General features: G+C 57.9%; 1 protein-coding gene across 2 annotated transcripts in view; it reads left to right on the top strand.

Annotated features, from left to right (window-relative positions):
• LOC130584720 (receptor-type tyrosine-protein phosphatase V-like) overlaps positions 1 to 19,490 on the top strand; it is a 48,451-nt gene that overhangs the window by 9,902 nt on the left and 19,059 nt on the right. For both annotated transcript variants that reach the window (XM_057384869.1, XM_057384868.1), the window contains exons 4-21: positions 73 to 339; positions 2,125 to 2,394; positions 3,215 to 3,481; positions 5,151 to 5,423; positions 6,007 to 6,267; positions 7,394 to 7,666; positions 8,064 to 8,333; positions 8,862 to 9,131; positions 9,648 to 9,920; positions 10,390 to 10,662; positions 11,193 to 11,462; positions 12,068 to 12,340; positions 13,189 to 13,461; positions 15,207 to 15,479; positions 16,494 to 16,763; positions 17,155 to 17,433; positions 18,029 to 18,163; positions 18,261 to 18,465. In XM_057384869.1, the coding sequence (XP_057240852.1) occupies positions 73 to 339; positions 2,125 to 2,394; positions 3,215 to 3,481; positions 5,151 to 5,423; positions 6,007 to 6,267; positions 7,394 to 7,666; positions 8,064 to 8,333; positions 8,862 to 9,131; positions 9,648 to 9,920; positions 10,390 to 10,662; positions 11,193 to 11,462; positions 12,068 to 12,340; positions 13,189 to 13,461; positions 15,207 to 15,479; positions 16,494 to 16,763; positions 17,155 to 17,433; positions 18,029 to 18,163; positions 18,261 to 18,465 (4,675 nt within the window). The remainder of the gene's footprint in view (positions 1 to 72; positions 340 to 2,124; positions 2,395 to 3,214; positions 3,482 to 5,150; positions 5,424 to 6,006; positions 6,268 to 7,393; positions 7,667 to 8,063; positions 8,334 to 8,861; positions 9,132 to 9,647; positions 9,921 to 10,389; positions 10,663 to 11,192; positions 11,463 to 12,067; positions 12,341 to 13,188; positions 13,462 to 15,206; positions 15,480 to 16,493; positions 16,764 to 17,154; positions 17,434 to 18,028; positions 18,164 to 18,260; positions 18,466 to 19,490) is intronic.

The following is a 19,490-nucleotide window of genomic DNA, read 5'->3' as shown; positions in this document are numbered from 1 at the left end:
TGGGAGCTGGCCCTGCAGGCTGCCCCCCAACACCACCACTCCCTGCTGAGAGTTTTGGATTTGTCTCTGCAGTTCACCTCCTGAACGTCAGYGCGAGCGACCATGGCCGGTCAGACTCCCTCCTCCTGTCCTGGGACGAGCCAGAGGGAGGTGCCAGGGGATATTTGCTGGCCCTCTCCTCCCTGGGGTCGGACACACTGCTGCAGAACGCCTCTGCTGGAGCCAACGTCACCAGCTTCTGGTTCCACGGGCTGACCCCTGGCACGCGCTACGAGGTCGAAGTGACAGCCATGCTGGCCTGCATGGACACTGCCCACCAGACGGTCACAGCACAGACAAGTAAGGGCTCCCCRGAGCCTGGTGCTCCTAATGTTGCCTTATCAGCCAGTTTTAATGATGACACAGGCATGGTTAAGGGGATAAAAGGGTTTTCCCTCGGTATTTAATGGGTTCCCAGGTGCACAACTCGACAGATTGGAGAAAACGCTGGAAAATGCCGTGTATAGCACTGATACAAGTTTTATAAATTTTACAAATCAGCATGCCTATTTAGGATTCTCCAATAACAAATGCAGTAATGTCCCCCTGTTCTAAAGAATCCCCCCCTGGGAGCTCAGTTTACACAGAAGGTTCCAGAGAGAAGGCTCCAATCTTCAGGCTTAAGATAGCACAGGGCACACTGACCCCTTCCTCAGGATGTTTGGTTTCTCTGCCCAGCAGAACCCCTAAACTGAGCTGSAATGTCAGGCTACAGGAATTACAAGCATGCAGGCAAWGGGGTACAAGGGATRCATAAAGGGTACAGAAAAAGGAAAGGCAAAAGTCATCAGGCATCACCAGCAGTGATCTTTGTGCTCTTCTGGAGGGTGTTGTGCTGTTCGGGGGGTGTTGTGCTGTTTGGAGTCCTGCTAGTTCGTAGGGTGGCTGGGCTTTTCTTCGCTTTCACAAGAGCCAGGCTCGTTCCTTGGTCCCCAGAGTCCCCGGGGTCATTCCCTAATCCTGATGGAGGAAGGGTCCTGCCCCTGCACCCTGTAAGGACTGGGCTCCTGCTGAATCTTCTCCTCCTGGAATGATGGAGCATGTGATGGGGCTTGCAGAGAGCTGAGGGGTGGAAAATGTCATAGCTGGAGCTCTAGAAACAGCACCAAGGAGCATCTGCTCCAYGATTTTGGCGCATCCCTGTCAATGTGCCAAGGGCTGGGGAAGGGGACAGGGCTGGTGGCTCTACAGCTCAGGTGGAGATGGCAGCCCTTGCCTGCACCTCTCCAGGAGATCCTTGAGTAAATCAGTGCAGGTGAAAGTGGGAAACCTGTCAAAGGAGCATAGAGCAGGAGTGAGAAGATTGGACAGGGGAAGGGCTGGCGTCGGGCAGCAGTGGCAGAAGCAGAAGCTGTTTCTCACAGAAAGGCAGGTGCAGGAGCCACAGGGCGAGCAGGAACAGAGCACCTCAGCAGGTGAGCTTCCAGGTGATGATGGCTTCACCTTTATGTGCTGGCCCTGGCCAAACCTCCCTGCTCAKCTCAGAGCCACTGCTGAGACTGATCCAAGGGGATGGTGCAGCCCACACAACACAGGGGAGGCTGGTGAGTCAGGGTGGTGATGGGGCTGTGCTTGGGGGATCCTTGCTGGAGCCTGAGGCTGAGAGAGCTGGGCTTATTCAGCCTGGACAAGAGAAGGCTTCAGGCTGACCTTAGARCTCCTTTTAGTACCTAAAAGGGATTTGAAAATAGAGAAAGTGGGACTTTTTACATGGGCAGAGAGTGGCAGGACAAGAGAGAACAGTTTTAAACTGGCAGAGGAGAAGATTAGATCAGATCTTAGAAARAAATTCTTCCCTGTGAGGCCCTGGCATAGTGTCCCAGAGAAGCTGTGGCTCCCCCTGGATCCCTGGAAGTGCCCARTGCCRGGTTTGAYGRGGTTTGGGGCAACCTGGGGCAGTGGAAGGTGTCCCTGTCCATGGCAGGGGGTGGCACTGGATGAGCTTTAAGGTCCTAAACCATTCCAGGGTTCTGTGGGGCTGGCTGGCAGCCCCTCACCAGTCAAAGGTGAATTCCACCAGCCCATGAGCTGCCTTCCAGGCCAGGCTCTCCCAGGCCAACACTGCCCTTGCTGTGTCCAACACAGGTCCAGCGCCCGTCCGCAACCTGAGCCTGAGCAGCGGCGGGAGCACRGCCTCGCTGCGGGCAGCCTGGGCACACGGGCACGGCCAGCGTGACCAGTACCACCTGGAGCTGTGGCACAGCGACTCCCAGAGCCTGGTGAGCAACGTGTCCCTCCCGCCCAGCGCCTCCACSTTCCTGTTCCACGGGCTGCTGGCCGGCAGCGAATACGCCTTGAGGGTCAGCACACTGGCGGGGTCCAGCCAGGCCAGCACCAGTGTCCACCAGTGGACAGGTAGGGAGCGATGGGTGTGCCTGCCCGAGGAGAAGGSGTGGTGGAAAGGGTTTGACAGGAAGGAGGCAGTTCTGTGTGTGTGTTTAGGGGAGGGATTTGAGTCCTGGCACAGCTTCAGCCCATTCCTGGAAGGGTTTGGAGGGGATTCCAAACTGGCTGCTCAGGAGCTGTGCATTACTGGCTTCAGTGAGAATGAGAACCACACCCCCTTTTCCCAAGGAGGAATGTCCTTGCCAAGGCAGGTGGGGTGGGAGGGGTTGGAGAGGGAACGCTGATGTTTTCAGGTGGAGGCCAGCCCATCCCACAGCAGCCCCGGCTCAGGAAGGGGTTGGGAAGGATTTTTGGGTGCTCTGGTGCCAGCCACTGATGTGGCAAGGGGAGGAGGTCTCCAGGATGGGGATGGGGATGGGGATGGGGATGGGGATGGGGATGGGGATGGGGAGCTTGTGTAGGGTGGGGATCAGCTGGAGAGTTTCACATCCCACTGTGAGCCTGGTGTGTGGGGCGAGGGGAAAGCTGTGCACCTTGGGTTTGTGTATTCCCAAGGCACAGGGGCAGCCTGGGGATCCTGAATCTTTGGCTGCTGATTGCTGCAGGAATGTCTGCCCCTGTCTCTGCCCTGCAGCCTGAGAGAACATGGCAGTGTGGAGGGACCTCGAGGGTCCCCAGTCTGCTTGGGAGGGACATCCCTCAGCAGATCCCTTCCACACCTTCAGTCCCCACGCCACAGAGAGCAGCTGTGGGCACGGGGGGCCCTGGGGAGAGAGGAGGGCCCAGGGACCCCCAGCCTGTGCTGAACCGTGTCCTGCTCTGCCCTCAGCTCCCTCCATCCCCACCCAGCTGAGGCTCAGCCCAGTGTCCAGCACCAGCCTGGTCACCTCCTGGGCAGGGGCTGCAGGGGCCGCCTGGCTGCACCTGGAGCTCCGTAACCTGCTGACCCAGACGGTCACCACGAGCCTGTCAGCACGCAGGGGCCTCACCAGCTACACCTTTCAGCACCTCCACCCTGGCACCCGCTACTGGCTGGGGCTCAGCGCCACCGCTGGCTCCTACACCCTGCCAGGACCCAACGCCACTGCCTGGACATGTGAGTAGGAGCTTGGTGACCCCAGCTTYCCCCTGCCTCTGGTCCAGCCTCTGAATCCCAAGGTCTCCTGCCAGAGCCTGAGGTGCATGGGGTGACTCTGCTCAGAGCTGGCCCAAAGCTGCTCCAGCACCCAGCTCTGGGGCATGGCTATAGCAGGGCCAGTGAATCCCTTCAGCASCTGGGTTCCCTGTTCTCTCTGGGATGCACTGGGAGCAGCCTGTGGTCTCTCCCTAGGAGGAGGAGGATGGAAAGGCAGCAGATCCCACTGGTGCTCAGTGCTGCTGGGGATTGGCTCTCATGTGCCTCAGGGCTGGACAAGGGCAGCAGAAAAAAATAGGGAAAGGGGGCAGCAATTCTGATTTGAGCTGGAGGCCTCTGGAAGGGCTTATAAAAGAGCAAGAAAGATTTTTTACAGGGGCAGAGAGTGATAGGACAAGGTTTTAAACTAAAATAGGAGAGATTTAGATTAGATGTTGGGAATAAATTCTTCCCTGTGAGGCTGGGGAGGCCCTGGCATGGGGTGCCCAGAGAAGCTATGGCTTCTATGGTGTCCCTGGATCCCTGGAAGTGCCCAAGGCCAGGCTGGGCAGGGCTTGGAGCAGCTGGGACAATGGAAGGTGTCCCTGCCCATGGCTGGGGGTGGAATGAATGAGCTTTAAGGTCCTTTTCAACCCAAACCATTCCACAATCCTGTGATTCTATGAAATGGATTTTTGGTGCTGTTTGGCTGCTGTCAAAGGCATGTTGTGGTAACCCCTGATAAGCTCATCCTGCTGGATGCTCCCARCATGGTGGGACTGTGCAAATACAGCCAAGGAATCCAGGACCCTCTGGCWGGTCAAAACCATGAAGGAAGCCCTCGCAGACGCCACAGTTGCACCATTCCCACTCCCTGTTCTGGCCTCTGGCTGATGAGGGCCCTGAAAGAGGGGAACATTGCTGCTGGCCCCGTGTCCATTGCACCATAAACAGTTCTGTTCCCAAACTCACTCTCCCAGATGTTTCCAGAAAAACCAGGAGGCAAATTGAGAGGGCAGAGCAGATTCACACCAAACACCATGGTGGCATGGGCCCTCAAATGATGGAGGTGYTGAGCTGCAGACTCAGAGCTGCTGTGGCCAGTGACCCATCCTGGCACTGGCCGGACAGTGGTCAGGTGTGTGCTGGGAGCCCCTGGGTGCCACCAGCCCCTCCCTGYTCCACCTGGCAGTGCGGGAGGCTGGAGCCTGCTCCCTGCTGACTCTGCAGACGGGATTTTGGAAGGCCTCCACAGCTCCAGCTGGTTTGTTTCTGCTCTGCAGTGAGGCTGATCCCTGCTGGTGCTGTCTGCAGCTCTGACCTGCTCCTCTGAGCAAAACTCCTCCCCTGTGCCAGACCAACGAGCCAGGGGCGCCTGGCCAGGAGTTTGGTCCAGGCCAGTTCCTGGGAATATCAGTAAGCTCATGGTGGGATGTGARTGGAGCAGAGGGAGACTTTTAGGAATTTCCCAGCAAGGCTGCCAGCTTTGTCTGGACTGTTAGCCCAGGAATGCTTGTGCTGGGGAGTAGAGATAGCATGCTCGAAAAGGATGTCTGAGGCTGGACGTAATCCTGCTGGGAATGAGACTCAGGGGTGTGGGGGGTACAGAGCACCCCACAATCCTGACTCACACAATCCTATTCCTTTCCAGACCCCCTGAGCCCTGGCAATGTGACCCTGAGCAGGGCAGAGGAGCAGAACTCCTTGCAGGCTCGCTGGAGCGTCCCAGCGGGACAGAGGGACTTGTACCTGGTGACACTGCAGGAGGGAGGGGACGGCGTTCCCACCAGGAACATCTCCGTGGGTGGGGACAATGATCACATCACCTTCCACGGGCTGAGCCCTGGCCAGCAGTACTCTGTGCAGGTGGTGGCAGTGGCAGGGCCGCACCGGGCGTCAGCGCAGAGCCCAGCAGCCTGGACAGGTGAGCACAAAACCCGTGTGTGGAGGGGGCTGGGGGCTCGGGGACAGGGGACATGTGGCACCTGGTCTCAAGAGCAGGATCAGAGCAGCAAAATTTGCGTCCCCATGGTTCCTGAGGGGCTGGGTGGGCTTGTGCAGTGTCAGGCACAAACCAAGAGCAGATCCTGCTTTGTACCTTCTGGACTCCATGCTTGGCAGGTTCTGGGCAGCTTCCCCCCTTCCCCGCCACCAGCCCCCCAGACCAGCACCTCCCTGTGCCCAGTCTGTCCTGGGTGCCTYGTGGAGCCACAGCTGGTGCTGTCCCAGGGCTGCCACTCTGGGAAGGGACAATTGGGTCCCCATCCTGTGTGCTGGGGACACTCAGAGCTCTCCCTGCAGCCCCAGCTGCCCCTGGGTGGGATGGAGACCACCGGAATCACAGAATCACTGAATTGTTAGAGTTGRAAGGGACCTCTGGATATCATCTACTCCAGCCTCCCTGCTCTAGGTCAGCTAGAGCAATCTGAAAAGCAGAAAAGACCTCATAAAAGCAGTGTGCCTGCCTGATGCACTGCCCCATGCCGTGCTGTCCTTGTCCCTTGCAGAACCACGAGCACCATCTGGCGTGAGCCTGTCCAGCCAGGGCAGCCCCCACAGCCTGCTGGCCAGCTGGGAGGAGGCCATGGGCGAGGGCTATCTGCTGGCCCTCAGCCTCGCAGAGCACCCCGTGAAGAACAGCTCCTTGCCCAGGGGTGTCACCAGCTTCACCTAYGAGGGCCTCCACCCTGGGACCCTCTACACCTTTGAGGTCAGCACTGTGGCTGGGCCCTACACATCCTCACCCCGCAGCATCTCCAACTGGACATGTGAGTGCCACGGCCCCGGGTTCCTGCTGGGTGCTGCCCTTCCCCCTGATGTCGTGCATCGGGGCACTGACAGCACAAATCCTCTACAGCTTCATCCAGTAACTGTGCAAAAGGCTCAGGGGGAGGCAGAAGGTGCTGCTGGACGTGTCTGACCCCGCTCTGTTTTGCATCACCAGGCACAAGGGGCAGCTGAGCCTGCTGCCCATCCCCTCCTCCTCCTCAGGCCACCCTCGTGTGGCTGTGCTCAGGCTGCCACTGCCCTGAGCTGCCCCTCCACTGCCCACCACCTCCTCCAACACCACAACAAACATTTCTTTGTGCCAGTTTGAGCTGTGCTGACACAGTCCCTGCCGAGCTGGTGTGGGGTGACACTGGTCAAAGCACCTGGGTGTGGGTTTCCCAGGGAAGGGGTGACAGTGCCAGCAGAGGTGACACTGGTCGAAGCACYTGTGTCGCCAAGGCTGTGGGAAAAACAAAAACTCTCTAACAACATTTTAATGTTAGAACATCAAGGCATTACTTTATTTTCTGGCCAGGATGTTGTTCTGGCAAGGATGTTCCATAGAAATTATTTCACCCACACACAGCCTGGATGTGCAGAGAGAATCATTCTGTGACACATAAATTTTACAAGATTTTCCCCCAAGCTTTATTTTTTATTTCAAAATCCATAGAATTTTATTGGTTTCATGTTCATTGGTCCAACGTTGCTTGGTTCTCAGTATTTGGGTTTCTATTGGATCTGGATTTCTTCRCCTCTGATGCTCATTAAGTCTTCTTCCAACCACAGCAGGGGTGATGTTTGGGGCTGGTGTTCCATTAATGGCCCTTGATAGTTCTTGATGGCCACTGATGGTCCTTGGTGGCCCTTTTTGTACTTCTCCCTCTCTGTTGAGATGTAACCTCCTCAGGCCTCACCTGGTGGATCAATGCCCTGCAAAGAAACTTTAGCACCCTTCCCCTGGGGCAAAGGCAAACGGGATCTTTGACTGAAGTTATATAAAAAAAATTTAAACTGGTATATTTTCCATCACCTGGGTGTGGGTTTTCCCAGGGAAGGGGCTCCTGCCCTAGCACATTTGGAGCTACACTTCTGCCAGGTGATTCCAGACCTTCTCTTTCCTAGACCCTTTGCCCCTGGAGCAGCTGACCCTCAGCAATGGGGGTCAGAGCACCTCTCTSCAAGCCTCCTGGAGAGCAGCTTCCTCTGGCAGCACCGGCTACACTGGGACCCTCTGGGAAACCAAGTCCCGAGAGCTGGTCAGGAATGTGACCCTGGGGAATGACTGGACAAATGTCACCTTGGAGAGCCTGGTCCCTGGGCGACAGTACACCCTGGAGATGGCAGCTGTGGCTGGGCCTTACCGATCCCCTGTGCAATCAGCCACCGACTGGACATGTGAGTGTGACAGTCCCACCTCACCCGCTGCAGGTCACAGCCACCCCAGCACTCGCTGCAGGAGGGTGGCCCACGTGTGGGGAGGTGGCAGCCAGGGACAGGGGTGCTCAGACAGACAAGGGGAGGTCAGCTGGAGCCACATTCAGCCACGTTGGGAGTAGAAGGGCCTGCACAGTGCAGGAGGAGCCCTTTGCTGAACAGAAAACATTTCCAGATGTCACCGGGGGAAGGTGGGGACCTGCTGCCACATCTGCCACAGAGCAGGAGCTCTGGCTGCTCGGGGTTTGCTGTGCCAAGGCTGGCTCCTGCCCTACCTCAGCAGGCCCAGGCAGTGCAGGGGGCACAGAACAAGTGTGTGTGGCCACCTCTCACTGCCCGGGTGTCCCTTCTCTCCCAGACCCCCTGGCTCCGGCCGGCGTGACGCTGACCAACACCCGGCGCCCCATGGGGCTYGCAGCCTTCTGGGACAAAGCTGCTGGCGATGTGGACCAGTTCCACCTCCAGCTCTACAGCAAGAGCCATGCAGCGCACAGGAACACCTCAGTGGGGCCAAACACCCACAACTTCACGTTCTTGGGGCTGTCCCCTGGCACTCAGTACTTCCTGAAGGTGACTGTCCTCGCTGGCCCCTACAGATCCTCGTCACATTTTGCCACCGAGTGGACGTGTGAGTCAGATGTATTCCCGGTCTCTTGCTGGGATGGGACATGTGGCACTGCCTGCAAGAGCAGAGGTGACACAGACTTGTCTGGGTGGAGGGAGGGCTCTGGTGACACCCGCATGCTCCCTGTCCTGGAGCACAGAGCACATAGGCTGTGTGCTAGCTGCTGGGCCCCAAAGGACCCCTTTCCCCAGCTTGGGTTTTCTGCAGTCAAGTTGAACCTTCTGCCTTGACCACTGGTGATCTCAAGGCCAGTCAGGGGCTGGTGGGAGAGGGATGTGAGAGAGCAAGCAGAGAGACCTGCTCCCTGTCCGTGGAGCAGAGCAGCCCACGGGGAGCTGAGTGCTCTCAGCATCTGCCCGCCAGCAGCACCCTCGGGACATGCACAGGGTGTGTGTCCCCCAGGAGAGCAGATCTGGTGGTCGGGTGCCACCACTTCTCTTTTAGCCCTGGGCGGATGTGCAGGCTGTGCTCTGGCTTCTCCAGGTGGCTTCTCCATCACCTCATGGGTCTCCATGCTCTGCTCCCCTCCAGATCCGCTGTCCCTGGCTAACGTGAGCGTCCAGCCTGGCCGGACACCCCAGGAGCTGCACGTGAGCTGGGTGGAGTCYGGTGGTGGCAGAGACCATTTGGTGCAGCTCTCGGTGGCCGAGTCTCTGTCCATCATCAGGAACGTGTCTGTGCCCCGGGGAGTGACCCAGCTGGACCTGGAGGGGCTGGTGCCGGGGTCRCGGTACCGCGTGGAGATCATTTCCCAGGCCGGGCCTCACCGCATCTCCTCCCAGACCGCCATTGGCTACACCGGTACGGCACAGCCCCCTGCTCCCGCCAGCCTGCACACCCTGTCCTGCATGGCCACAGCTCTGCAGCTCTCGGCTTCATTCCCGAGCTGGAGCCAGCCCTGACAGCTGGTGTGTCCGAGCTCTGAGCACCCCGGTGTGTCCGAGCTCTGAGCACTTTGGTGTGCCCAAGCCCTGAGTGCCCCGGTGTGTCTGAGCCCTGAGCAGCCCGGTGTGTCCATGCCCTGAGCACCCTGGAGTGTCCGAGCTCTGAACACCCTGGTGTGTCCGAGCTCTGAGCACTTTGGTGTGCCCAAGCCCTGAGTGCCCCGGTGTGTCTGAGCCCTGAGCAGCCCGGTGTGTCCATGCCCTGAGCACCCTGGAGTGTCCGAGCTCTGAACACCCTGGTGTGTCCGAGCTCTGAGCACTTTGGTGTGCCCAAGCCCTGAGTGCCCCGGTGTGTCTGAGCCCTGAGCGCACCGGTGTGTCCGAGCTCTGAGTGCCCCGGAGTGTCCCCAGTGACGCTGTTTCTCTCCCACAGTCCCGCTGCCTCCTCGATCCCTGTCTGCCCGCCCCACCGGCGTGGCCTGGGCTCTGACTGTGCGCTGGGACGCTGCTCCTGGGCAGAGGGATGGGTACCTGCTCAGTGTGCTCGAGGAGGGCTCTTCTGCACCACCAAGGAGCCTGGCGGCAGGGAAGGACAGCACCAATGTCACCRTGTCACAGCTGGAGCCAGGGACGTGCTACCTTGTTGGGATCTGGGCGGTGGCCGGACCCTACCGCTCCCTGCCCCAGAACATCACCAGCTGCACCGGTCAGTGTCCATGACACCCACTGGTTATGGGGTCAGTGTTGGGAAATGAGGGGAGGGGAGCAGGGCATACATACACCAAAGGGATGGGGGGCATTTTTCTAAAGAGTTTCAACATATTTGTACAGTTTTGGTAATGAACACTGAGGCCCTGTAACATGYTAAAAGTTTCCTGTGAACTGGAACCTACACCAAGACCAAATTATCTTTAAAATATTTTGTTGTCCATAGAATATACCAAAACAAAAAAGTTATTTCTGTGTTTTGGAAATGCTCCAAGTCATGACAAGGGGAGAGGGAGAGGGAGAGGGAGAGGGAGAGGGAGAGGGAGAGGGAGAGGGACTCTGGCCTGGTTCCTGGTGGAGCTGGCCTGTGGTCATCTCCTGCCTTTCCCAGTCTCCTTGGCTGCATATTCAGAAATGGTTAAATGCATCTTTTCCTCTCTGACTCATGTATCTGCTTTTCCTCACAGCTCCTGCTGCACCGACAAACCTGAGCCTCACCAACCCCGGCAGCTCCTCAGAGCTTCACACATCCTGGAACAAGCCCCCAGGAGGGAGGGACCACTACCACGTCACTCTGTACAGCCTCAGCACCCAGAGCAGGAGCCAGGTGCAGACCTTGAGCCCAGATGCCCTGAACATGACCTGGACTGACCTGGAGGCAGGCAGCGAGTTTGCTGTGCAGGTCACTGCTGTGAAAGGCTCCTTCGAAGCCTCGTCCATCAAGGTCACCCAGTGGACGTGTGAGTCTGACAGGCTGGGCTGGGTACAGGGTTCTAGTGCATTGAAAATATAACAGAAATGCTGCTTTTGGCAGAGAATTGTTAAATGTGAGCCTGTCCTGAGGAGGGCTTATCTGTCTCTGTTTTTCCTCTGCCACACATACCTTGTCTCCCTCTCCTTTTAAGATCAGCTTTATGTATCCCTGTCTTTAGTATTTTCTTCCACCTGAGCCTKGCAAGGCACCCACCCCACCTTCTCCATCCCAACCCGTGCCCACAGGTTGTGTGCTATGTCCCCCACTTTTCTGCTCCCTGCTCTTGCCCCATCCTTGACACAGAGCCACTCCACCTGGGTGTTTTCCCTGCCACACCAGCTGCAGCCCCCAGGGACACTGTGCTCAAAGCCATGCGCCCTGCCCACCCCTTTGTGCCCAGGCTCCTGTCCAGAGGGTCTCTGGTCCAGCCTGCCCCCTGCCCGAAGGCACCCTGGGCACGGCAGGCAGCTCTCAGTGCTGAGCAGGAGGGATCACTGTCTTCCTGTTGCTTTCCAGATCCCTTGGCCCCTGTCAACCTCACCCTGGGCAGCCCCTCGCCCTCAGCTCTGGTGGTGTCCTGGGCACTGGAGGGTGGAGGGGCCGAAGGCTTCGTGGTGGACGTCCGTGACACTGCTTCGGGTTCTCCCGCCGGGCAGGTGGTACTGGGCAGCAACGCCAGGAGCCACATCCTGAGGAGGCTGAGCCCCGGCAGCTGCTACAGCGTGGTGGTCAGCGCCACAGCCGGGCCCTTCCGCGCCAGCACCGCCAGCCTCACCCACTGCACACGTGAGTGGGACGCTCTCCTTGCAGCCGCGTGTCCTGTGCCAGATCTCCCCTTCCCAGTCCAGCCAGAGCCCACACGGGTGCAGCCCTCCTGCCTGCCTCTCCCCGCCATGGAAACTTCCAGTGGTCATTCCCTGCTGGACACAGCATGAGCAGCCTGTCCTGACCCTGTGCCACACCTTAGCCCTGTTGTCGCCGACCCTGTGCCACACCCTGGCCCTGGTGTCCCTGACACTGTGCCCCACCCCGGTCCTAGTGTCCCTGACACTGTGCCACATCCCGACCCTGGTGTCTCTGACACTGTGCCACATCCCGGCCCTGGTGTCCTTGACACTGTGCCACACCTTAGCCCTGTCCTTGACCCTGTGCCACACCTTAGCCCTGTCCCCGACCCTGTGCCACACCCTGGCCCTGGTGTCCCTGACACTGTGCCACATCCCGGCCCTGATGGCCATCCACAGCCACCCAGGGAGGTGAGGGAGGGTGGCAGCTGMCACAGAGTCCCAGCCAACCCCAGCTCCTGCAGCACGGGCTCGGCACAGACACAGAGCATCCCCCTGCTCTCAGCCCAGATGTGGCTCCTGGCAGTGACTCRTGTYTCCCCCCAGGCCCRCTGCCCCCAGTTGCTGTGCGCTGGCTGAGCACGGGGCACCCTGACAGGCTGAGCGTGGCCTGGGGGCCMGCAGCCGGGGGCACGGATGGCTACACACTGACCCTGTACCACGCACGGCTGGGCACCGTGGCAGCCACAGCCTCGCTTGGGAGGGACATCCACAACTTCACCTTCACGGGGCTGGCCCCAGGACACGAGTACTCCCTGGAAGCCACCGCCACCACCRGACAGTACCAGGCAGCAGCACCCAGAATCCGTGGGTGGACACGTGAGTGCCCGGGGCAGTGTCCCCTGCAGAGGGGTGGGAAATGTCACACCCTTGGGCTGTCCTGAGGAGAGCTGGGAGGTTCACAGCCCCTGGTGGCTTTGGAGGTGTGCACAGTGCCATGCACAGGTGTGACACACAGCAGTGAGTGCAGGGACACGCTGCTACCTGCATGGCACTGGTGTGTTCAGCTGTAGCACAATGAAATGCTGATGGAACTGCCCAGCTGTGCCTGTGCTGGGACATGCCCTGACTGTGCAGGGCCATCCCCTGCCTGTGCTGGGACATCCTCACCTGTGCTGGGATATCCCCTGCCCGTGCTGACCCCTCTCCTGGTGTACAGGAGCACAGAAGTGCACAGGGCACCTGTGCTCACCTGTGTGTGCCAGCAGGTAGAAGCCACCTTACCACAAAGGTTCACGAAATTCATCAGTGTAGCACAGGAAGCTGATGCCCAGTCCTCCCAGGAGAAGGGGTCTTTGCTCTGGAGATGGGCTAATCCAGCACTTCTCCCCACCCAGACAGATTTTGGGGCTGGTCAGAGTGCAGGGGCTGTGCCAGGGCTGCCTGGGCACCCACAGGGCAGTGGGGTGTGGGAGCACACATGTGCCTGGCAGGGTGGAGGCGTTTCCGCTGGGCTGTGGTAGTCAGGGTGACCTGGGTGAGGAGGGGCTGGCACATGAGAGTGAACATCGTTAAAGGTGAGGTTACATGGGGGTGGAAAAGAGGAAAGTGAGGATGAGGAGGCCAGAGGGGATCCTTCCTCGTGGAGTGCCTGTCCTGCTGCACAAGGTCCTTTCAGGTGTCCTGCACAATGTCCAGTTGCTGACATTAGCTGTGTTTCCCCCCAGGCCCGCTGCCCCCRGCCGCYGTGCGCTGGCTGAGCACAGGGCACCCYGACAGGCTGAGCGTGGCCTGGGRKYCCGCGGCCGGGGGCACRGATGGCTACGCACTGACCCTGTACCACGCACGRCTGGGCACCGTGGCGGCCACAGCCTCTCTTGGGAGGGACACCCACAACTTCACCTTCACGGGGCTGGCCCCAGGGAGCAAATATCTGCTGGAGGTGGCATCTGTGGCTGGGCCCTTCAGGACACCTGCRGGGAACATCAGCAACTGGACGTGTGAGTACCTTTGTGCCCTGCTGGGCAGTCATGAAAGCTCATGGCCAGGAACATGGCCCCACTGACCTTCAGAGCAGACCCCAAGCCCTGCCTGGGGTGTGTCAGTGCCATGGCACTGAGCAGGGCTCTGCCCACCCACATCCTTAGCTTGTGTGAGTTTGAGAAACAAACCAGTGGGGAAATTACTCCCACACAAATTGTTGTAAGAGAATCTATGCCAGAACTGCAATTGAAAAGCTAAAATTAAAATAAAGGCAGTAATACAGAAACAGCAGCTTAAACTGACCAAGTCAGAACACAACCTGACACCCCGTTGGGCAGGGTGGTAGCTGCAGTCCCATTGGAGTGATGGATGTGGTCTGGTGGAAGCGGTGAAGGTCAATGGTGGCTGCAGTCCCGTTGCAGTGATGGATGTGCTCTGGTTCAATGTTCAACGGTCAATGGTGGCTGCAGCAGCTTAAACTGACCAAGTCAGAACACAACCTGACACCCTGTTGGGCAGGGTGGTAGCTGCAGTCCCGTTGCAGTGATGGATGTGCTCTCATCCAAGCTGATCCTGCAGACAGATCGAGTCCAACTTTTGAGGTCCAGTGGTGGTCCTCAAGATCCTCCCCTCTGGGAATCCAGTGGAAGAAGCATCCCAGTGTCCCAGAGCCTCAGTTTCTGTGCCAGTAGGGATGTCCAGTTCCTCCTCTCTGGGCAGGGCATCCCCCAAGGGATGGAAGGGAATTCCATGGGTGATTCCCTGAGCCCTGGATGGCCCATTAGCAGAGATGGCTCCCCTAGGGTGTTATCAGGCCTGGGTCATGCTGAGGGTAAAGAGCTCTGCCCCAGCTGGTTTAACAGCTGGGTGAGGGAAGCTGGAACTCCAGAGCCATGCTTCAGAACAGAGCCATGGAGCAAGGAGCAGCAGACGGGGCATTCTCCTTCCTCTGTCCTTCAGCTGATCGTCCCCTCCTCACCCCTCCCCAGGGATCCCTTTCTATCTGGGACAGGGCTATCCCTGCTCAGACAAGCACAGAGATGTTGGCAGAAGCTCTGAGCTGCCTCTGGTGGCTGCAGCTACAGAGCTGAGGTGGGGTGCCCCCTGTCCAGGGTGGTACATACCTTTTGATGGCACTACCAAGAGACCCCAGCAGTGTCCTCGGGCCCTTTGCTATTGTGTTGCCTTTTTGGCTAATTTTAGAATTATGWGACAGACAKGGTTAAGGGGATAAAAGGRTTTTCCCTCGATATTTTACTGGGATTGCAGGTGCACAGCTCATCAAGGTGAAAAACACCAAAAATGCGCACTGCGTGTAACAYTCACACAATTTTTATAGACTTCACAAATTAGCATATCTATCTAGAATTCCCCAATAAGAAACTTAATAAATKAAGTAATGTCCCCTTATTTWAAAAAATTCCCCCCAGATGAGGCCAGAGCCCGGTTTACACAACTGGTCCCAGAGAGAAGGTTTCAGCTAAAGTGGGAGCCCTGAGTTTGAGACAGCCCAGGGCTCACTGGCCTCCTCCTGAGGATGTTTGGTCTTTGTGCCCAGCAGAACCCCAAAACTGAGCTGGAATATCAGGTTACAAGAATTCCAARCACATAGGCAAAGGAATACATAATGGGTACAGAAAATGTCAAAAAAAGTATATATTTATACATTATTATTTATATAAAATATATWAAAGGGTGTATACAAAAGAAAAAAAAAATCATCAGGCATCAGGTGTGTCTCCCTCCCCCACTGTCTCTGCAGACCCCTTGGCACCCCGCAACGTGTACATGACGAACCAGGGCTATCCCAACAGGCTGAGYGCGTCCTGGCGAGCTGAGCCCCAAGGACAGGATGGTTACAGGCTCCTCCTGTACCATTCGGGGTCCGGTACCGTGGCAGCMAACGTCTCTGTGGGGAAAGGCACCAGCAAATTCACCTTTTCTGGCCTGGCTCCAGGACACAGATACCTGCTGGAAGTGATGTCTGTGGCAGGGCCCTATGCAGCCTCCTCAGGGAACATCAGTGACTGGACAAGTAAGTGTCAGAGCCAGACGTTCTGCACCTGGCACAGGGCTCAGCACCTGCAGTGGGGACAGACAGAGACTCAGCCAGGGCTACTGCCTGGGAGCTGTAGGATCAGAGAAAGATTTGGGTTGGAAGGGACCTTCCAAAGGCCATCTAGTCCAACACCCCCRCCACTGWCAGGGACATCTTCAACTGGATCAGACTGCTCAGAGCACTATCTGACCTGACCTGGAATATTTCCAGGGATGGGATGGGATTGGGATGGGATTGGGATGGGATGGGATGGGATGGGATGGGATGGGATGTACCAGTGCAGCAATGGGACCGTGGGCTGGGCAAGCCCTGGTGGATGGGACAGCTAGGCAGTCCTGCTGCCTGTGGGAGGGCCTGGCAGCTGTGGCTGCTGTTTCAGGAGGCAGTGTCCGGCCCGTGGCCCCACTGGTCACACAGTCTGGCTCCTCCAGGCACGGGATCCCACAGCAGCAGTGCTGCTCTGCTAGATGACACCCATAGCCCGGGTGACCATGATGCCTTACAGACGGGGGGGGGGGGGACACCCCACCATTCCTGCTGTCTTTATTCCAGGCACTCAGAGAATTCCTGGCATGGGGTGTAAGGGGAGGACAGCCTTTTTTTCTTTTGAAAGGAATGTGGAAATGCAGATAAGCACAATAAGCCTTTTCATGTGCTTGTCCCCGCAGTCCCTGCACTTTGCTTGGGGAGTCCRGCGGTCCCTGCTCCCACGCTCAGCCCTCCCCTGGCAGGGAGCTGGGAGTCATGTGCACAGCCCTTGGGGCAGGTCTCTAATGAAACTTGCTAATTAGGGGAAGAAGAATCCATCTCCTCACACTCCTCACTCTCTGTGTCTTTCAGCTGCCATTTAAAGGTCATTTCTGGCCGACAGCAGCTGAAGGAATGTTATCACTGAACATGTGGGGTCCCCTCGTGTGTCACCCGTCTGCTGTAGSATGGAACAGAGCATGTGCATGCCAGTAACTCTTCCTGGTGTGGTTTTTGTTGCAGCCCCCTCAGTTCCCCAGAATCTCTCAGCGGTGGCTGAGGGGAACAGCACGATGCTGATCTCCTGGGGCAGTGTCTCTGGACAGCAGGACGACTGCCAGCTGTGGCTGCGGGATCCCCGGAACAGCTCACTGCCCTGGCGGCACTCCCTGGGCAGGGGACAGGTCCAGCAGCTGCTCCAGGGGCTGATCCCGGGCAGGAACTACTCCGTGTCCTTGAGCTGCGTGGCGGGGCCCTACTGGAGCAGCACCAAGCCCTTGRCGGTGCCCGTGGGTGGGTACGCACTGCAGTGGGGAGGGAGTGGGACAGCCTGGGAGGGGATGAACACCTGGGTGGCCTCAAGTCTGGATGGACCCTTGGGTGTCAGGCGTGGGAAATCTTATGGCAGGACATAGCAAAAGCCAGCAAGGTGACCCTGCAGTAGCCATTGGCTCCCTAAGCCAGCCCCTTCTCAGAGGCCTCCTGGCTACCTGGGAAGCAGAGCAGGCTTTGCAGAGATCTCCAGTGGTTGATGTCTCCTKTAAGGGGTGAGCTCAGGGCCTGGCAGGTCCCCAGACCGCAGGTGTCCGGCTTTGCTGGTCTTGATGGCTTCAGAGTGTTGCTGCAGGGGCAGAGGGATTTTCCTGATCTGGTGAGTCCAGAGCCTGTTCTGTCTCCTTCGCAGAGCCAAATCCAGTGACAGATGTGCAGTGCCTACCAGAGTCAAGGAGCCTTTACTTGAACTGGACAAGCTCTCCTGGAGATGTGGAGGCTTACGAGGTGGTGGCAGAGAGACTCTCTGAAGGAAATCCCACCCCCAAGAATGTCCTGAGCATCCCTTCGAGCGAGGCCAGTCTGGAGGGGCTGGAGCCCAACTCCTCCTACCAGATCGTTGTGAGCACTGTGGGCATGAACGCRCTGAGGAGCCAGGCTGTGACCCTGCTCTGCAGCACGGCAGTGGAGCGTGAGTGCCCTTCCTTCCCACAGCCCTGCRCAGACCCCGGGAGGAAACCCCAGGGCTGGGATGAGACACGGGGACTCTTTGGGGTGAGCCCCACAAGGTTTCGCTGACCTGCAGCGCGTCAGGGGTCTGGCAGTGCTGCTGGTCCAGGCTGACCAAGGTCTGGGGACAGAGACACTCTGGGGACAGGGGCACACTAAGGGGCTGTGCCTGTTGGTTCCAGACTGAACAGTGAATGGGATCTGGGGACAGAGACACTCTAGGGAAGGGACACTCTGGGGACAGGGACACACTAAGGGGCTGTGCCTGTTGGTTCCAGACTGAGCAGTGAGTGGGATCTGGGGACAGAGACACTCTAGGGAAGGGACACTCTGGGGACAGGGACACACTAAGGGGCTGTGCCTGTTGGTTCCAGACTGAGCAGTGAGTGGGATCTGGGGACAGAGACACTCTAGGGAAGGGACACTCTGGGGACAGGGACATACTAAGGGGCTATGCCTGCTGGTTCGAGGCTGAGCAGAGGTTCTGGGGACAGGGACAGGGACAATCTGGGGACAGGGACACACTAAGGGGCTGTGCCTGCTGGTTGCTCCTGCAGCGCTGCCCCCACCCCTGCGTGCAGACGCCTTCCCGGTGGAGGCCAGCTCCACGGTGGTCATTTCACCCGACCTGTTCAGCGAGGAGAACGGCCAGATCGAGTACTACGGTGTCATTGCTACCACCAACGACTCAYGTGAGTGTCCCCGCGTGTCCCAGTCCCCCAGGAGGGCAGCAGGTCCCCTGGATGTCACTTTGGGACTGTCAGTGTCATYTTGCACGTTCCCCTCCAGTGCTGAGGCCCACCCAGGAGACCATGTCCAGCACATGGTATGACCACTACTACGGRACCGAGGACTCGTACCTGGCAGTGCTCATACCCAACCCCTTCCACCAGAGGAGCTCCCCCGACACCTGGCGAGTGCCCGTGGGGACAGAGGAGTGCGGCCAGTCCAGAACAACGTGCAACGGGAAGCTGAAAGCCAACGAGCAGTACAGGTGAGAGATGTCAGCATCCCTSCTCAGGGAACGGGGCTGGGGGACAAAAGGGACTGCACGTGTCCCTGCAGGGTGCCAGCATCTCCCTGGATGTCACCACACCCTCACACCACCAGGTCACCAGCAGTGGACCCTGAGGGCTCTCCACCAGGTGAGGAAGGCAGAGGCTGGCATGCAGGGGATAGCAGAGTGGGCCTAATGTTAGTCATTAGGGGATGTTAGACAGTGTGGYGGGCAGGGAGAGGGAAAGCTGAGGCTGCCAAGGGCTGTGTGAGCTGCCTCGGGAGCTGAGAGGATGTCCAGCCCCAGGGCAGGAACTGAAACAGATGCAGTTGTTTGTAGGGCTTTGGTGTGTGACTCAGAACCATGCACAGACAGCACAAAAATGAAACCGAGTTGGGAACAGTTTGAGTGGTGCCTGCTCAGTGGGGACCCAGAGGTTGAGGGCAGCAAACACTCAGACTAAAAGTTCCCCATGAGACACATGCATGGATCCCAAAAGTCATAAATTCAGAGTCCTGTTTGACAGTAAATAGAATCCAGGAACATGGAAGTGCATATTTTCTTGTAGGGTRCCTTTAAAACTGTTGATGGAAAACCAGGTTTTCCACTGTTAACAAAGGATAGTGTCTTTAGTCAGTCCTGTTAATTTAGCAGCTCATAGTTACATCAAATAGGAAACATATCCACAGGTGTTTCTCTGATCCCCCAGAGTCTGGAAGGTTAGCCCATTTCAATTTAAAGAAACTAGCAGCAGAGGTGGCTGATGGGTGATAAAGTCACTAAGAGAATTAGAAAAAGAGAATGAAAGTCCATGGGAGAGTGTGAGAGAGCTTCCCTTCCCACTGGGAGTAAAAGGAGAATTAAATCTGCCCCCAAGTTTTGTGGTGAGTGGAGCCAAGGTCCCTGGTGTTGGACCTGCTGGCTGGCCCTTCCTTCCTTCCTTCCTTCCTTCCTTCCTTCCTTCCTTCCTTCCTTCCTTCCTTCCTTCCTTCCTTCCTTCCTTCCTTCCTTCCTTCCTTCCT

This window comes from Malurus melanocephalus, unplaced genomic scaffold, assembly GCF_030028575.1.
Source record: "Malurus melanocephalus ecotype Western Australia unplaced genomic scaffold, MMel_1.1 scaffold_752, whole genome shotgun sequence".
Lineage (NCBI taxonomy): Eukaryota > Metazoa > Chordata > Aves > Passeriformes > Maluridae > Malurus > Malurus melanocephalus.
The sequence above is the reverse complement of the archived record's forward strand: the minus strand, read 5'-3'. Positions and strand labels throughout refer to the sequence as shown.